At 39.6% G+C, this 18,849-nt stretch overlaps 1 protein-coding gene across 7 annotated transcripts in view; it reads right to left on the reverse strand.

The window, feature by feature from the left end:
• The window catches only part of PDS5A (PDS5 cohesin associated factor A), a 78,811-nt gene extending 76,260 nt beyond the window's left edge, over window positions 1-2,551 (reverse strand). For 3 of the 7 annotated variants that reach the window (XM_068188904.1, XM_068188901.1, XM_068188900.1), the window contains exons 1-2: window positions 1,558-1,719; window positions 1,318-1,488 (exon numbers count right to left, since the gene is read on the reverse strand). In XM_068188904.1, coding sequence (XP_068045005.1) covers window positions 1,318-1,488; window positions 1,558-1,704 — 318 coding nt within the window. In that variant the 5' untranslated portion in view covers window positions 1,705-1,719. Of the gene's footprint in view, window positions 1-1,267; window positions 1,489-1,557; window positions 1,720-2,096; window positions 2,145-2,286 lie in introns of those variants that run through there. The other 4 variants (XM_068188905.1, XM_068188902.1, XM_068188903.1 and 1 more) reach the window with 4 other exon arrangements.
• Between the last annotated feature and the right edge of the window lie 16,298 nt (window positions 2,552-18,849).

The following is an 18,849-nucleotide window of genomic DNA, read 5'->3' on the forward strand; positions in this document are numbered from 1 at the left end:
ATTACATTGCAAGTCCACCAACTGGGACAAAATAAAATACCTGTTTCAAGGATCACCTCAAAACTGCATTCCTCTACATTCCACAGACTTTAATCCAAGGTATCTGTCTTAAGTCACAACTCTAGTATCCTCTCCTGTAACTGGCAATATTCCACTGCAGTTTTGAAAATACTAGGCCGAACTTGTCCATTTAACAATTTTCAAAACTGTAAATGAACAATAAGGCCCATTTTCAAAAAAAAAAACACTTTTTAAGCCTTGCTGCTTAAAAAACAAAGCACAAAGCCTATTTCTCCTCACCTTTATAGCTAAGAAAACTTTACAATGTACTAACTGACCAGCCCAGACCATGATTTCTATGATTTCTATTTTTCAGTCTTTGTGGAGTCATTGCTGTCATGGGAAACAGATCATCAGATGATAGAATATTTCCAATCGCTAAAAATTATAACTCCACCCTGGGCATAGGACCAAATCCTAGGTTAAAAAACCTTTGGTCCAAAGACCATGGTGTTAACAAACGAGCTGTGTCAATATTTGATCAATGCTCAACTTAATTCTCTATTTTCAGCCTGGACTTAAGAAATAATCCTACTGTATCACAGTAGCATTTAATTTTTTTCCAGTGGAAGAAGGGATTAATAAAGTAAGAAAGAGGCAAGACTCACGCTCCCCCAGGATGCTGTCAAACAAGCAGAGAAGATGCTTTTCTAACAATCCCTTTTGCTCAAGGAAATTTAGCAATTTTGTCAATTATACTAAATAGGAAAAAAACCAGTACGTATTACACTAAGTTTAAAAGTCTGAGGCAGGTTTTACATTTGAAACTATTTCAAAATTCCATCCATGAACTCCAGAAATTAAGCTTTGTTTTTTGCAAACAGTGTGATCTTTTCAATCAAAAATACCCTTAGGTAGACCTACTTGCTTCCTCTGCTCAACTGTACTTTCTTCAAATGCTGGAACCCAAAAAAACCACCTAGCTAGCCAAAAAATTTTGCTAGCATATCCTGTAATTATTACTTATGATTCCACTTCAAATCTCTCCTCTAAACTCTGGATATGTTTCATGTACAAATTAGCAGTTAATGTATCAACTCCAGCATTGAAAGAATTCACAAGAGAACAGTAATGAATTACAAAAAACGGGGAAAATGAGTCCTCCACTTTTAAGGAAAAACAATGAAGTCATATTCCCTTAAAGGTCTGCAGGCAGGAAGGACAACAAAACTCTGGCAGTTCTCCATTCCAGTGATAAAATGTTTACCTTAACAAGTAAAAGTTGCAGGGACGGGGGTGGTGATCAGAATTGCTCACCTTTAACCGTTTAACCACCTCATCGTTGGTAATTTTGTCCGTAATCTCCTTCACTCCAGGAGGATAGTAGATGATTTTACCGTCGGCAGCAGGTTTTGGTTGGGTAGCAGCGAAGTCCATCCTGGCGCTGCTGGTTATAAACTTTCCTTCTCCACAGTCCTCTACCGGCCTCTATCGGTCAGAAAACAAAAGTTCAGCAGAATGGAAACGACTTTCTAACCCTCTTTTTCCATTCCTCACCCTCAATTCGCTGAAGGCCCCGGCTATCGCCCCGCCGGCCGCGCCCCCCAGCGCTGCCCCCTCCGCATCCCGGCGGGAGCGAGGCCCGGCCCGCCGCTGCTCCCCGCGACTCGGGCCTCTCCGCTCCCCTCCGGCGCCTCCTTTCATTGCGGGGCTGCTCCAGCCCAACACTGTTAGTTCGCAGCCGACGGTTTTACAATGAAATCTGGGGCCCAATCGAGGGATACCCCGCGGCCAAGGGCCCCTTACGGCCCGGGGGGTGGGCCGGGGACGCCGTTCCCGGCCCCAGGGGGTGGTTCGGAGCCGGCACACCGGCCCCGGAGCCGGGAGACGAGGCCTAAACAGTTAGGCCTCAAAACTATCGGGAGGCAGAGAAGCCAACAGGAGAGGGGGAGGGAGGAAGGGAGGAAGGGAGGGAGGCGGCGGCGAGCGCAAACAAAACCCCCCCGCGAACCCCCCATTCCCTCAGAGCCCCCCACCCGCCCTCCCGCGCCTCCAGGAGCCCCCCCGGGGAGGGGGCCCGGCCACTCGCCACTTTCCATTTGTTCCCGCAACTTCATGTCCCCTCAGCCCTCGCCCCGCACCCCACCCCCCCCCCCGCCCCGCCGCCCCGCATTCGGCCGAGCCCACAAAGAGCCCCCCGCAGCCCCGGCTCCGCTCACACACCCCCGCGGCCGTGGGGAGCGGGGAGCGAGCACGGGGGGAAGCGGGACCCGGAGCCGCCTTTACCTCATGCAGCTCCGGAAGGTGCAGCATTGAGCAGCCTCCGTGCCGGGTGGTGCTCGCCGCTCCGCCGCCACCCCGCCGGCCGCTGCCCTGGGCGCTCCCGCCGCCTCCTGCTCCGCGGCGCGGCAGCTCCTGCTCGGGAGCGCTGGCTGGGGGAGGGGGAGCGGCTCGGTGGCGGCAGCAGCGGCGGCGGCCGGGAGAGGGGGAGGCTCGGGCGGAGCGTGCGCGGCGGGGACCCAGCGCCGCTCTCCGCCCGCCCAGGGAAGCGCAGCCCGGGAGGAGCCTGCGCGTCGCCCCCGCCCCTTCCCCTTCCCCTTCCCCTTCCCTTGCCCGCCCGCGGCCGGCGGCGACGCCCCGCCAGGAGCCCCCAGCCCCGCCCCGGGCAGAGGGCGAGGCCGCCCAGTAAGTCTGGCACCGCGCGGAGCCCGGCGCAGCGCGGGCAGCGGCGGCGCAGCGCTGCCTCAGCTTGGCGCCTAAACCCCCGGAGCGGCCGGGCCGGGCAGGCTCCTCCGGGGCGGTGAGGGCACGACTGGCGCCGAGCGGCGATGCCCGGCCGCCAGCAGTGTCAACGAGCGAGCCTGCGGGTTCCTGACTGCAGGGCGCGAAGGCGAGAGTTACTTTGCTGCTTCCTTACGGAGCTCGGGCCGCTCATGGCTGCGCGGGCTCGTCTGGCCGGTCCCTCAGGCATCTGGGGCCTGGTCAGCGTGATAGAGAAGACAGTGTGCGGAAACGGTGTGTGGGGTGGCACGCAGAGGGCCGTGGCAGGCGAGAGCGAACAGTCCTCCTTCAGGCAGATGAGGGGAAAGAGGAGTATCCACACTTTGGTTATAAATCTTAAGGACAAACTTGAATGTGTAGACCAAAGGAGCCCTTGCCAGCCAACTCAGGAAATCCTTCCGTGCAAAATGTCTTTGTAATTTAATATTCCTATTTCCAAGGAATGGGGTATGTCTGGAAAGTCAGTAACAAAGTGGGATATATCTGTCTGTTTTGAATCTGCAGTATGTACCCTGTCTGTTTGAAGTGTAGGTGGCTATGTAATGTTTTCTAGATGCCCATGCTACTCAGAGAAGTTGTATGACAGCTGGAAGATTACTTTTAACTGATCAAGACTAATTTCAGGTCTTCAGCTGGTTATTTTTGTTATTCAAACCAGCTAAAAGTAATATTTTTCTTAATTTTGCAAAGCTCTAATGAATTTTCTTTAGAGCAAGTGCAAGGTAGGAGGTCAGGACCAGTCTCCATGGAGGGATGTTTCTCTCCATGGGGGTTGCACAGGTATGACAGGAGCCTCGCTGGGCACAGCAGGGTGGTGGCTACCGTGGCCCGGCAGTGGCAAAGGAAAGGTGCAGCAGGGTGAGGGGATGGGATAGGGGTAAGTAAGTAAGATTATGGTGAAGTATGCCAAATTCCAGCTTTACAAGGTGTGGGTGGAAAATGTACAAAGACAGAAGCTTTTTGGAGCTTCAGGTGTAATAGCATGTGGGTAGGAAATTGCTCTCCTACACTTGTGTTCCTTGTTTCCCTGCAGTGTTGTCCTAGGCAAGTTAAAGCCTTGAGTGTCCACAGCCTCTGTGAAACCAGTTTAGAAGGATTATAGTGGAAGTGACTGAGAGTTGTAATGAACGCTTGGAGGATCTTAGACACTGATTTTGAAATTTAGAAGGGTGTCATCAGACCAGGCATTTAAATCTGGCTGTGAATCCAGACTTAGATGAAATTATTCTCTCCCACCTTAAGGATTTGGGCGTTCACAATAGACAGGTGACCCTAAGGTTGTACTGATTTTAGTAAATAAATAAAGCATGTAATCTTTTTTCTGAATCTAAACTAAATAGGCCATTAGATTTGCCTTAATGCTGAAGTACTGAGACTAGCTATCAACTTTAACTTGTTGTCAATCAAATAAGATGTACTGTCAGAACTTATATACATTTAACATATTTGGGTCTTTTATCTTTAAATTTGTTACATAAGGTGCTTCTTTCTCCAATCAAATTACTAATCTAAACCATTCGGTGTAGGTTCCTTATTTTTAATACACTTCTATTAGCATAATAAATTAGGAACAAATCCTAGAAGATTCTTCTGTAACTAAATAAAGTATATATCAAAAACCTATATGAGCTCGTTTCAGTTTAAATATAAAAAGATAGAATCTAAGTCAGTAAAAATAATGCAAGAAATAAATTTAAAGCATCCATTGCTAAGGTCTTTTTGGTGAGCCAAACATAAAGCTAGGAAGATGTTAGGCAGACTTCTCTTTGGGCAGAATTGAAGTACTACAGGTTTTGCATTCCAGAAATTTCACCTAAGTCTCTGAACTTCATGGATTTTAATATTTGTTTTCAAATATTCTTTAGTTGTTATTGAAAAGCACTGTTTTATGTATATCATTAGTGTGATCTACAATATCATAACTTCTTGTAATCTTGTAGTTACAAGATTTTTTTCACAAACTGACACCATTTTTACTGAGAATTGTTTATACAATGGGTTGTGAAGTAGGACTAAGAACGTAGAGGTTAAGGGCTACTCTCCCACAACTTGCTTTTAGTCTAATTTAAGGGCAAATACAATGCAAAGCCTCTAGTATGCACTTCTAATCACTTTTATTTTTCACCAAAGAGTAAGATAATGTCTTACATTGTAAGGAATATGTACATTGAAGGTAGCATGTAGTTAGGGCAATTCAAAGATTTGACTTGAGAGTGCCAGGCAAGGTTTTCTCCTTCAATTAAAATTGTGTTTCATCTTATGAAAGTTCTTTGTGACTCCCCACACTGAAGTACTCTTGGCTGTGGACCAAGACCTCTCTGTCTTCTTGCAGATTTCAGATAAATAGTGTAGTTAGAATAACACAGAAGCTCTTGAAAGGCACCAGTGGAAGGTTGACCATCAAGGAGTTCACGCAAGATTCCTGCTTTTATGGGTAATGGGTGATTAGTCAGCAGTATGTTAGCCAGATATGTAGTGTTTTGAGTGAGTCTTGGACATATCACATCAGCAAAGTGGCTGAGAGGAGTAGGTGCAAATTTCTGTAATCATGGGCTGATGAGGCAATGGTTCTGTCTTTTCTTGGAAGAGATGCAGTGGGATTTAAACTTCTGCACCATTTGAAATTCTTAAGGATTCTAAAACAGATTCTAAAACAGAGCATGTAGTTCTGATATCACACCCAATTAAGGGACGTATGAATGAAAACTTAACTGCCAATTAGCTTGAATATATGCATGGCATTTTCAGAATGTGAAAACATAAAAGCTTCAGATAATCTGACCTGTGGTACTCCTTAATCTGAATAGTCTTGAAATCTGCTCTCATCAGATACAATTACAGCTGCTAGTGTCTGGTTTGTTGCTTTTGCTTGTTTGACCTTCACCCTTCTAATTTCAGCAAGCAGCTGAGATCTGACTTGGACTGTGCTTGTACAGCTGTAGCCAGACTCACATGATCCCTTGGGTTTTACTGGATGGCTCTGTCTAATAATATTACCGAGTCCTTTAGTCTTTACCCAGATTTTACTGTTTGCATCAGAATTTTATTACCTTCACTCACATTATTTTTATTGGAATGTATTTGGTCCAATCTTGCCTTGTCTGTTTTGATTATATTTTAAGCTATGATTGCAAGTGCTATTCATAAACAGACTGAAATAAAGGGTGCTGAACACCTGTGGGGCAGCCTTGTGAGGTGCTTCTTTCTTTGTATTGTGATAGGACAGGTGAAAGGAAAAATGTGGTTTTACTGGTAGGGAAAATAATGCAGCACAGGGTTTTTAGAACAAAACACTTTTCGGGTGAAACAGAAGAGAGTACGGAGTGATTACTTCAAGCACAGAAAATCCTTTAATTCATGTTGATTAAATTAAGCTATGCTCACATGCTTCCAGAAACTGCTTAGTGGTTCTCCTCAAGTCTTTATTAATACAGTAAACATAGATAGTAACAATGACTAAGAAGTAAACAGTGACATTAAGACATGACACTGCGTTGTGAACTGCAATAAGTAATATCTGTCATTGCATTATAACATATATTTGATAACACCACCTAATTGTTTTAACTGCCTATTTTAATAATTGATGTATTTTACATCTGCTGTAAAGTGAGGTGGGTCAGAGGTGAGTTTCTTGACAATGTGCATTGCTGTAATGAAAAAGCTCCAAAAGGTGTTCCATTCCAGGGGGTATTTATAGTGAAATAACTCTTAGAACAGCCCAGGAAGTGAGCCTTGTCAGAAAACCAGGGACTTGATTGACTCCCGTTTTCTACATTGACAAGATAAAATCTGTACAAGAGTGCAGGAGGACTTATGTGTATTATGTCATAAAGACAATCAGATGGAGACACAAAGTGCTTCTGTGGAAGAATCCCACAGCTCACTGAGTCTTCATGGAATAGTACCAGTTCTGAATAAAGGGAAGGACCACATACTGTATGGATGATAAACTCTTTTGAAACTGATCCCTAGCCATGATTTGTCTGATTTTTGCTCTGGTTTTGCTAAGGAGGGTTTTTCCATGTGCTGCCTAAAAATGCCTTTATTCTGAATCATGCTTGGAAATAGGGCAGTTATCATAGAATTATAGAATAGTTAGGGTAGAAAGGGACTTTAAAGGTCATCTAGTCAGTCCAGCTCTCCTGCAGTAAGCAGGGACATCTCCAACTAGATCAGGTTGCTCCAAGCCCTGTCCAGCATGACCTTGCGTGTTACTACAGATGAGACATCCATTACCTTTCTAAGCAACCTGTTCCAATGTTTTAGCACCCTCCTGGTAAAAAATACTTTCCTTATATCTAGACTAAATCTACACTCTTTTGGTTTAAAACCATCACCCCTTGTCTTATCACAACAGGCTCTGCTAAAAAGTCTGTCACCATCATTCTTGTAAGTCCCCTTTAGGTACTGGAAGGCTGTTACAAGGTCACCCTGGAGTCTTCCTTCAGTCTGAATAACCCCAGCTCTCTCAGCCTTTTCTCACAGGAAAGATGCTCCAGCCATCTGATCATCTTCACGGCCTTTCTCTGGACCAGTTCCAATAGGTCCCTGTCCTTCCCGTGCTGGGACCCCAGAGGTGGCTGCGGCACTGCAGGTGGGTTCTCACCAGAGCAGAGCAGAGGGACAGAGTCCCCTTCCTCCCCTGCTGCCCATGGGGCACTGGATGCAGCTGAGGACACGTTTGGCTCTCTGGGCTGTGAGTGCCCATGGCTGGGTCATGTCCAGCCTCTCACCCACAGCACCCCCAAATGGTTTTTGTACAGGGCTGCTCTTGATTCATTAGTTCCCCAGTATATACATACACACACAGACATATTCATATATATTTATGTGTGTATATAAATATATATATATACACACTTGCCAGGGACAATTACAGTTGCCACTGAACTTTTGTAGTGTCCTGGCACATTCAGAAATGGCAAAGATTGTCACTATACATAACATTTAAGCCATTGTGAAAAGATGTATATTTATGAATACATTTTTAATTTACAAACCACTCTATTGACAGAATGATTGTACTTCTTTCATTTGCTTGCAAGTGGAGTAAAATCAATTTATTGGCACTTGCAGATTGGTGATTTCACAGGAGAATTTTTAGAAGCCTCCATGGTCTATTGCTAGTTTTGAACATTCAGAAAGTGAAGTTACAGCAGCCTACTGCATGTCATCTATCCACCTCCTTTCTAGCTGCTCTCAATTATGATGACTTGTCACCATTCCCTCCATAATTACATTCTCAAGGTTATTTCCATCTCTGCTCCTGATGTGTCCAAAGCACATACGTTTACACCTATTAATTTCTGACAACCAAGTCTACTTTTTCCAATAATATATTTAATATGTGCATTTATCATCTTTTCTGTCCAGAAGATGTGTCTTTGCTTGCACCATATCACAAAGTCTTCAATTTTCTTCGTCACAGTCAATAATTTCTCAAAAGTCACATTGATAAGTTGCTACAGCAAAAAATTAGGCATTTCACCAGTGCAATTTTTCTACTTCCATGGTGATTTTTTTTCCAGGCTTTTATAAGGGAAACCATGGATGGATCAACTATTCTTCAAATTTTTCTAGTTTCTATTGGACAGGTTCTGATTGGGTAAATTTGATCCCAGGTAAACTGAACTTATGAACAGTCTCTATAGCTAGACCACTAATAATGAAGCTAGCTAATACACTTTTTATTAAGTAAAGTTATTTTATTTATGGCATACTCAAGAATACCCTGTGTTTTTCATTAGCCCTTTATTGTTTCTCTAATACTTAGTGTACAGCAGATGTTGTTCTGACAGACTGCTATGTCATCAGCTGAAGGTCATTTAAAAGAAGTCCATTTCAAACTCAACTTTCCATTCTGTGATGTCTTTCTGAGATTTTTTTTTGTCCTAGCCAGGCTACAAGGAAGTTTGCAGTTACCTTAGTTTTAATAGTAACACGTGGTTCTTTATATTCATGTAATATTTTTTCAAATAACAAGGCAGATCTGGGGAAATTCTGAGTGTATGGGACTGCTTAGAGGAAATACTACTGGGGAAATTGGGAAAGTTTGGCAGCATATTTAGCCCATGGCAGCTGTTTTCTGGAGGCAAAACAGTGAGTTTCTCCCCCATCCCCATTAAATAAGAACTGTCCTATGATCTATTAAAAAATGAGAACATGTGTGGTACTAACAAGTTCTGATTAAGAGACTCTTGTGAAAAGTATTTATTGTATTTATGATGCTGCTGTTGCTAATTCTTCCAACAGATATAATGTCTGCTGCTCACAGTAAAGAAGAGAATGATATGAAATTTTACAAATTAATACGAACTTGGAATTTACCATTATGGTCAAAGAAAGACATTTGATGAATGGATGTGCAGCCTCAGAGCTGTGCTCTAATGACGAGGTCATTTCACGTTGATGGATAGGTTATGTGGTGTATTCAGAGGCTTTAAAAAAGGGTTGCATTTGTCAAATGCAGGGAAGCATCAAAGTGTGTGTGTATGACTGTGTGAGCAACAGAATCATTATAGTTTGCCTTTGAACAAAGTCAGAAAATATATTGATCATATAGGTTTATGCACTAGGGGAGCAACCAATGATGATCCAGTCAATGTGTTCCATGAATGGCTCAAGGGGATAATCATTAGAACATTAGACCACTACGCCATTTTGGAACCTGAATATCAAAACTGGAATTTCAAACCCTCGTAAAGAACAATTTGCATTTGAATTTATGAAATAGAATTACTTCTCTCGTTTGTGCTGCTCCAGTCACTTCATCCTTACAATTCTACTTCAGTTAATGCACTGGATGTTTGCATCCAGATCATCAACCAGCATGACAGTAGCACTGGCGACATAGTGATCCAGCAGCAGGGAATACTGAGTATCAGCAGAAGAAAATTTTCCTAAATTCAATATATGTGGCAGCAGAGATGCTAGATAAGGTTATTTGAGCCAGTACTTGTGAGGGTGCTTGACAAAGCAGACGTTGAATTGGTGTCTGAAGAGAGCACAGAATATCAAGCATTGAGTAGACAAAGCTAGAAGTAACCTAGACAAGTCACGAGCAAATAGAGAAATGAGAAAAGTGTAGTCTTGACAAAAATGCTTAGTAATATAAAAACTGTGTTTGTTAATAATATACAGATTTTTAGCCAAAAATTCTTCATGATGCAATATAAAAAAGTCCATGGTGATGGAGTGGTCAATGAAGGTGATACTAATGCCAGCAGAGGGATTACTGCTTGTAAAGTAGACTGGTATGTGTCCACTTAGAATTTCACCAGCATCTAATACCACTATTTATAGCATATCTGAATTTGGCAAGCTTATGTGTACTCTGTGTAATATACTATAACTACACTGTATCAAGCACATAAACACTTGCTTTCTTTATATCTCTGTACTGTGCTTTTTATCTTCCAGACACTGCATACTTATACCATACTTATACCTAATCATTTATATTTTCAGGGAAACACTTGCTAAAATTGTAAACTTCCTTTATCTAAATCCTTTACTAAGGCAGAAAAAGACTTTTAGCCACCATGTGAACATTTAAGTCACTATTTTAGATGTAGTCAGGTTTTGTTTATGAAATGCCATTGACCTATATTTAATCAATTTTTAAACCTCCAAGATCTGCTCAGCAGCCACCTCTAATCCAGAAGAAAACTGGAGTGAACCATATTTTTCATCTATTTTCAGTATCATTCAGCTGCCTGAATGCACTGTTAGGCATGAATTTTTCTATTTAAATAAAAAAAACCTGTAGACAAGTCTATCAGATTCTGAATATAGTAAGAACAGAATAATGTTACTTCTAGGGGAAGAAAGCAATAGATCCTTAAATCCCCTAAGGAAGCTCCTTCATATAGCTTCAAATAGATCCTTAAATCCCCTAAGGAAGCTCCTTCATATAGCAGGTACGAAATAACACAAAAAGAATACACAAATGCTGACATAATCTATGAGCAAAAAAAAAACCCCAAAGCCTCTATAGTTTCCTGAATTTAAGCAAACTTGCAGTAATATTTTTTCTATCTTACCACTACCTTATTTTGGTGTTTGTCTCTCTGTTCCTTTCTAAAAGATTTGTCCATTGACCTGCTGCCAGGTGTGGGAAATGGGAACTCAGGAAAAGGTATGAATGAACAGGAGAAATGGAATGAGCAAAGATGAAGACATGTAGTAGAAAATCTGCAGGTGTCTGGGCAGTAGGAGTTTCATGTAAGCAAACAAAAAATGCAGAGAAAGAAGGTGAAATAAATAGCTCTGAGTGAATTGTAAGTATCTTTTAAATATCATTATTTGTGTTCTGTAAGTACAATTTTGCCAAATTCAAGATAAACTGGAGAAGCCAAATTCTGAGAACAATATAATTAAATGTTCTGTTATATATCTCAAAACGAGTTACACCTACAGTGCTATTTACTTCATATAAAGGTTCCTTTCAATTTTGATTTTGGCTTTCCATATTTAACAGCCACTATAATAATCTCTTTGGAAACTAAATGAACAAACTTGCAAGAAGATTTTTGAAAACAAAGCATACTATTAAAATTCAAAGTTACAAAGAAGATTGTTGTGGATTTCCTTTGCCCTCCATTTACATATGAAGGGGAGTTTCAGGTCAGCTAGAGAGCTACATCAAAATATATTGGAAGCTTTTATTTCTGTATGCATATGTCCTGCTTGCTGTTTTGATGCTGCATTAATCTTCTTGCTGAGACCTGGGAAAAACATATGTGTGATGGTGGCTGCAGTCACTAAAGCAGTGAACTTGACAGTGTAAAATTTTGAAAAATAAATGAAACAAGCTTAAATTATGGAAATGTTTGTTTTCTATTTTATCTCATTAATGGGTTTAAGCATAATTTAGATATGGATTTACTTGTATGTGCCTTTTATAATTTGAAAAGTATATGTATAACCAGAAACAACTAGGCAAATCCAAAAACATGTGTCTTTAAAAGTCGTAAAAATCACAAACTGCATAATGCTGCTGAGGAAAATAATTACCAACAGGTATATGGACGTTGTGTTTAACCCCAGCCAGCAACCAAGTCCCACACAGCTGCTCAATCACTCTCTCACAGGGCAATGGGAAAGAGAATTGGTAGGGTAAAGTGAGAAAACTCATGGGTTGAGATTAAGACAGCTTACTAGGTAAAGCAAAAGCCTCACACACAAGCAAAGAAAACCAAGGAAACCATTTACCACTTCCCATAGGCAGGCAGGTGTTCAGCCATCCCTAGGAAATCAAGGCTTCATCCCGTGTACTTGGGAAGTACAAACGCCATCGCTCAAGATGTCCACCCCTTTCTTATTCTTCCCCCAGCTTTACATACTGAGGATGACACTGTATGGTCTGGAAAATCCCTTTGGTCATTTGGGGTCAGCTGCTCCAGCTGTGTCCCTTCCCAACAGCTTGTGCACCTCCAGCCTCCTCACAGAAGATATCTTGGCACTTTGTAAGGGCTGCTCAGCAATAACAAAAACAGCTCTGTTGTATTATCAACCCTGCTTTCAGCACAAATCCAAAACACAGCCCCATACCAGCCACTGTAAAGAAAATTAACTACCCACCCAAACCCTGCACAATGGATGAGGGGGAAATTGGCAATTTATTCTGCTGAATGTGTAATATACAGTATACCTTTTCCTTTTCTACTCTTTTATTATGTAGTATATTTAATTTATTTTTTGTACATGGAAAATAGGCAAGTTCATAATAAAAACTGATAAAACTCTCACTGAAGTTTTAAGGTATGCATTTTTCTCTCCTAACCATCACCACTGTACAGAAGAAGAAATACCCAACTCAGAAATTGAAGAACTACACAGAAAATATGAACTACTCCTATTTCAATGTTCTTTTAAGTTAGCTTGTTCATTCTTCCAGGTCTCCGGGAATGTAATCAGAGGAATAAGGCAGTTGAAAGACTTCAGTGTTTGATCATCCATTTGAAAAAAGCTTAAACATGTTATCCTGTTGGTTGTAGCAACTATTTTTGATTGGGGTTGGTTTGTTTGTTTGTGTGGGTTTTTAATAAGTTGTCTATTACAGATGGGCCCAGATCCAAATGACGCCACCTCTGCTCCATCCTGAATTGTGTGTATCAGGTTGCAGATACCAATCTGAATGTCATAAGCTACAGCAGGGTGGAGTGGAGCTTGTCTTAAGATATGATTCCCTCATTCTTTGAACTTGGAATTGTCATGAATTTGACAGGTACGAATGTTTGCCTAGTCCTTAAATAAATTGGAAACTGTAGACTGTCCTGTTAGAAGGAGTGACTGTATGTCACTGAAACTAAGATGGCCTGTGGCTTTCTAAATTTGAGTTTCTTTTGTTGCTGGTGTTATTCACTGGGAAAGAATGTGGCCCCGTTTCCAGTGAGAGAGGGTATGAAATGTTAAAAAATAGAAGTGATAAGTGGATTTTAAAGGGACTAACAAAACCCCAAAGAGGTCAGAATTTACAGGAAAGCAAAAGAAGGCCTTCCCCATTCAGCAACAACCAAATAGCTATCTGCTCATTTTCTATCTAAATAATTAGATTCTATCATGTGACAGTTACAAAGAAGCACATAATAAACAAAGAATTTTCTTTAAAAAGGGTAGTCTACACAGCTGTTTTTAAATGCACATCACTCACTTGCTGCTCCCTTCCCCCATCTCCTTGGCTTCTTGTTTCAGCATAAGACATCTGGCATACAAGTTATTCAAGTTCAGAAACTAGTTACTGAAATCTAATTAATAAATAAGTGCTAGTGGGTTTAGACCATAACAAGTTCCCTAATTTATTTTTACAAGCAGTTGGGGTAATCCACAGATGTTTGTAACAGATGTCAAGCACAAGGATTGCTGTAACTACCAGTTTTTGTGTAACAAATGGTGAGGTAAACTGACACTAAGCAGGATACCTGCAAGATATTTATATATTGTAGAATTTTGAAGCCATTGAGTTGTGGTATGAGAAAATCTCGTAAAATATTCATGTATCAATAGGACATGTATTGTACATATCTGTACTTGAGAATAAGGCCTCTAGGAAGCTATTTGAGGAAAGAAATAAAATAGATTTTTATATTGTTTTAATCTTACATTAATTGAAGGTCAGTCACTGTGAGGAAAAGAGGTTCGTAAATCACTTGTGATTGGCAAGCAATTAACTTCTGGTAAATGAATTCCATGGGCAATGGAGTACAGTCCATTGACAGGTAAAAGTGTTTTTTCGTTAGAGTAACATTAATAAATGATCGGAACTTGCCTAACATTCAGGCTTCTACTTAATATTAGATCTACTTAGAAATTCCATCCTGCAACAAGATCCAATATTTTAACATTTAAAATTTCTGAATCAGAGCAAACAAGACATCTCAAAATTTCTAGTAGAATGAAAGTACTAGTATTTATTTAGAATCACTGAAGAGTGTTAATGACTTTTTTCCCAGAATTTAGTAAGGTGAAATGGACTGATAACTTGATATCACAAAACCCATAAAATACAAAAATACATCAACTAAATTTTACTTATACTATTACATAGTTGAAATAAAATAATAACTGATAGGGGTTTTTTTCTCCTTTTCTTTCAAATTGACATTTTAAATTGTTAGTTTCCAAGTATTTATTTCTGCATCTCAAGATGATGTGTACATTAAGTAAACTTGGGAATTAATATATTTGAGGAAATGCATCTCTTTTGCTCTAAGGAAAATATTTACTTTAGGAGATATAGAGTACCTTAAAGTGATAAAATCCTGATACAAACAAGGTAGTTTGTAGTTAATACATGCTATCTTGATGAAGGTAAACAGGTAGGAACGTAAGATTATTTTAACCATCTAATACATATGAGATAATGTTCTAACTAAATGAAACAAACTTCTTTTTGTTTATGCCTCTACCCTAAGTTTTCCTTAGTGAAGACAAAATCCAACATGGAATTATTTGGATTCAGTTGCTATCACTTATGGTAGAGATTTGGCTCTTAGTAAGATATCCCAAGAGAAACTCAGCTGCCCAAGAACATAAAATGCTGAAGTGTCACTTCAAATTCTTGAATTATGTTAGTTATGTCTTAATATAGAATATTTCAGCCCAGTTCAAAATCAGTGACGTTTATTCTGCAACTGTGCCTGTTCTCTTAACAACTGCCTGAAGGCAGATACCTTGCAGATTGGAAACGTGGAGATTTTCTGTCCTGGGGCAGTTTTGTTTTTAGAACTCTGCCTTTATGAATGAATGGAGGCCATTAATGATACTGTTCCATGGAAGTGTCCTCTATCTTAATCAGCAGACAATAAATGTTTTGTAAAACACAATAAGTAAACTTTCACATCCTGGTCAAATTTCAGTTTAGATAACAGCACCCTGCTGACAAATTTCCTACCATTTCAGATGGATAGTAACTGCCTATTAACCTACTCTGTGTCATTGCATGGCAGAGTTAGGCAGCTGTTGCATCTTGTTTGATGTAGATGTATTAAGTGAATCCCCCACGGTTTTGTTGTTTTGTTTTTTTTTAACAAAACATTTTGGGAATAGTAGAAGTTGCAGAAGCATCAACCATTATTCATTTTTTCCTGTTAAGCGCACTGATAATGCTGTTAATTCTTGCACTGATATAGATGAAATCAGTTTTTTAAAAAAATAATACAGAAATGCAATTTTACTGCTAATCTTGTTCATAAGCCACTTAAATATGCAGATCTCTACGATACCTGATATTAAATTTACCATAGGATAGGATCAATGCAGTTTTTAAAAATAAAGTGATATTCAACAGATAAAAACATGACAGTTACAATGAAAGTCAGCTTATTACTTTTTATCATATGCCAAGGTGGCATATTAAGGATGCTTTGTTCTCCATTTCTGCAGTTTAAACTGATTAGGGTGGATTTTTGGTAGCTATTGAATTTGACATATCAGATTGATAAAAACAACAGAGCAGAGAACATCCAATACAGGAATCCAATTCACCACAAATCAAATCTGTAATGTTAGCTTATTCCAAATTCAGAAGGTCCTTGTAGCAGTGAGGATTGTCAGCTGTATAAGCATGACCTCATTCTATGCCTGCAGAGAAGTATAATCCTTCAGTTCTTGGATAATAGGATTTATTGTCATTATCTCTCTACACCTCCCTTCCTAAAACCCAAGCATCTTTATAGTTCATATATTCTGGAGATGTTTAGTAGCAGGTGTAATGAGCAAATTTTATTTCTCTTCTGCAATACATCTGTAATACTTCATTAAAGTACAGGTACTTTAAATGAAGACAAGTAATATGCTGCTTTAGAATGCTTTTAAACAAGAATTAGAAAATTTGCAATTATTAACCTTCAGTGGCAATGTTATAAACTCCTTTGATAATTTACTGATGGATAGGTGAACCAACGTACTGATTTGTTAAGTGGCTTCTTTAGTATTCATTAGTGGTAATGCTAGAATAGGTGTGACCTGTTTTTACTTAAAAATGCAATTCTATTGATATCAGCAGAATTTTTGCTATTGTCTTCAGTGGGGCAAAAAGTGCCATAATGATCTAGAATTCTGCTGCTTATAAATAGTGTTTTTTCCTGTTTAAAATAATGCTGAAATAGAGCCTTGTATAGAGGGAATTGAGGCATTATTTTAATGCAGATATAATAAATTTGCACTATTTGGAATTAAAAAAATGAATGTGTGAAATAACTAACAATCCTGCAGTGATACCAACCTGTTTCTTCTGTTAACTATGCAATTGATCCTATAGGGAAGTGAAGATCAATATTCTGCAAGTATAAAAGCCACATATGGAGTTTCTTAATGGAGATAAAACACCAACATTCACTATGCATTTGACTTAAATCGAGAGATGGGTGGAGGAGAAGAGACAGGTATGTGAGGCACTCTGAACACATTTCTTTTCATAAAACTTCTCCCTCTTTTTTTTTTTTTTTTTTTTCCTGAAGGAATTAAATTTCTACTTTGGATATCACATTCTGGCAGAGGGGAAGAGTTATCTTTTGTAGGAACACAAGTTTTGAATAATGATAAAAACTGTACCTTAAGCTCCTGGTAAGAGAACTTATCTCAGATTTATCTCAGCAGGCATTAATTTTTGATGCACACTTATTCCTCAGGCCTTTTCCTACAATATTTATTATTGTATATTCACCATGTTACTGTAAGTAATAACAAGTCTTTAAAACTGGCAAAGTTACACGTCTTTCTTGCCACACCAGTACGCTCTTCAAGCCAAAAGTTTAGCTGCAAGTTGTTCTTGCAAATCAAAACCTATTTTTTTTTTAACTATAAAAACATTTTGAATGTAGAAGAAAGGAAATCACAATTTGTTGAGTAGATGTAGGCTGTATATAATCAGAAACATTATAAGGGACTGACATTTCCTTGTTCTATGGCTCCACTCTGGTAATATTACTACTTTAATGTGATTTATAACAAAAGCAAAAACATACTAAAGTATTTTTACTTTAAGAAGGCAGCACTGAAGAAACTAAATGGAAATCTGTTGCTAAAGTATTCAGTGAAGATCAGACTAAACACTTTAGCCAAACAGCACAGATTACATGCTGTATGTTCAAGCCACTCCAAGTAAACACAAGCCAAGTGTAGACATAAGGAGAGGCAAAGAAATGGAAAAAAAAACCCCAACCCAAACCAACAGTATATATAATAGGTGATTATGGTGTTATTTGAAAAAGCTGTGTGAAAATTTGAAGGACACAAATACTTGAAAGAGCTGCTATTACATGATTATAATTTTCTGATCAAAATCCTTCCTATTTGAATCAAATCCCTCCTATTTGCAGTGTTAACTGTGACAGTGAGAAATCTGCCAGTACCCAAATTAGTCTGGTATTTTCATGGTTTCAAATACTGTAATATGTACAACTGGCAAAGAACAACATAGTTTCATGCATCAAGTGCCAGCAGCAACACCCCAGCAGTGCACTTTAATGGAGGCTATCAGATTAGAGCATACTGAAAAGCTCTCTTCCTCTTTTTTGGCAACCTTAAAAACATAAAGACACAGTCATTACATTGGAATTCACATGACCTATTTTTCCAAATGTATGATTAACACATTACCAGCATCACGCCCTTAAACAAAAACGATTTTGTTTCTGATACTTGTCCAGACACTGAACACATGAAGTAAGGAAACAGTTCGTGGGACATGCATGAAACTGTCACTTGACATGCACACAGAAGTTCCAATCAAGGCAAATTTTCCTCCAGATTTTTTTACTTGTACAATGGCAGTGTATTAAATAATTATTTATTTTGCTTTTGTGAGTCATGGCAAGAGACAGCTTTTTTGAGGTTTACAAGCACATCCTCTGGGTGACTATGTATAGGCTTTATGTATCTTATTAGAAGTGCAAATGCTTGTCCTTGTTTATTCAAATATTGCACACTATGTATCTACAAGATAAGTAGTGAAATGGCAAAGTCACAGGCAAACTAGCAACGCCTAAATCAACTTATTTCCCAAAACATTAAATGTTTTGAATACAAATTTCAAATTTTCTTACATTACTTTTATTGAGACATATATATATTGAGAAATCCTACATTAAAAAACTAATTTGCCTTTTTGTTGTTGTGCTACCAAATAGCCAGCATTTTGGGATTGTGAACCCTACAAGCCCTAGACAAATTACCCGCAGCAGCCTTTGCAGTTTTCACAGGACAACTGCGTTGAGCTACCCATGCATACATAGTTCACCCTAAAACCAAGTATCTTTTGCACGTGCTTATTCATTATTTGCATTAAAATTAAATGTTACATCTATAATGGAAACGGTTGGGTCCTGGTGGCAGGAGGAGGCTTTCTAGCAGGACATTAAGGAACCAGAAGTGGGAGTACCTGTGATTGAGACACAAAGCTAGCTGTGACTTCCAGGTCATTCTTGTGAAGCATCAGGTGCTAAATAAGCAGACCTTTAGTAGTCTTCTGAAGGCCACATCTTCCTTGTTTCCCTCTTTGAAGGGAAATGAAGGACAAATGAGGCTCAGGGATGCCACTTCCTTTGAATGGGATGAATCACA

The sequence above is a fragment of the Anomalospiza imberbis genome, chromosome 4 (assembly GCF_031753505.1).
Source record: "Anomalospiza imberbis isolate Cuckoo-Finch-1a 21T00152 chromosome 4, ASM3175350v1, whole genome shotgun sequence".
NCBI lineage: Eukaryota > Metazoa > Chordata > Aves > Passeriformes > Viduidae > Anomalospiza > Anomalospiza imberbis.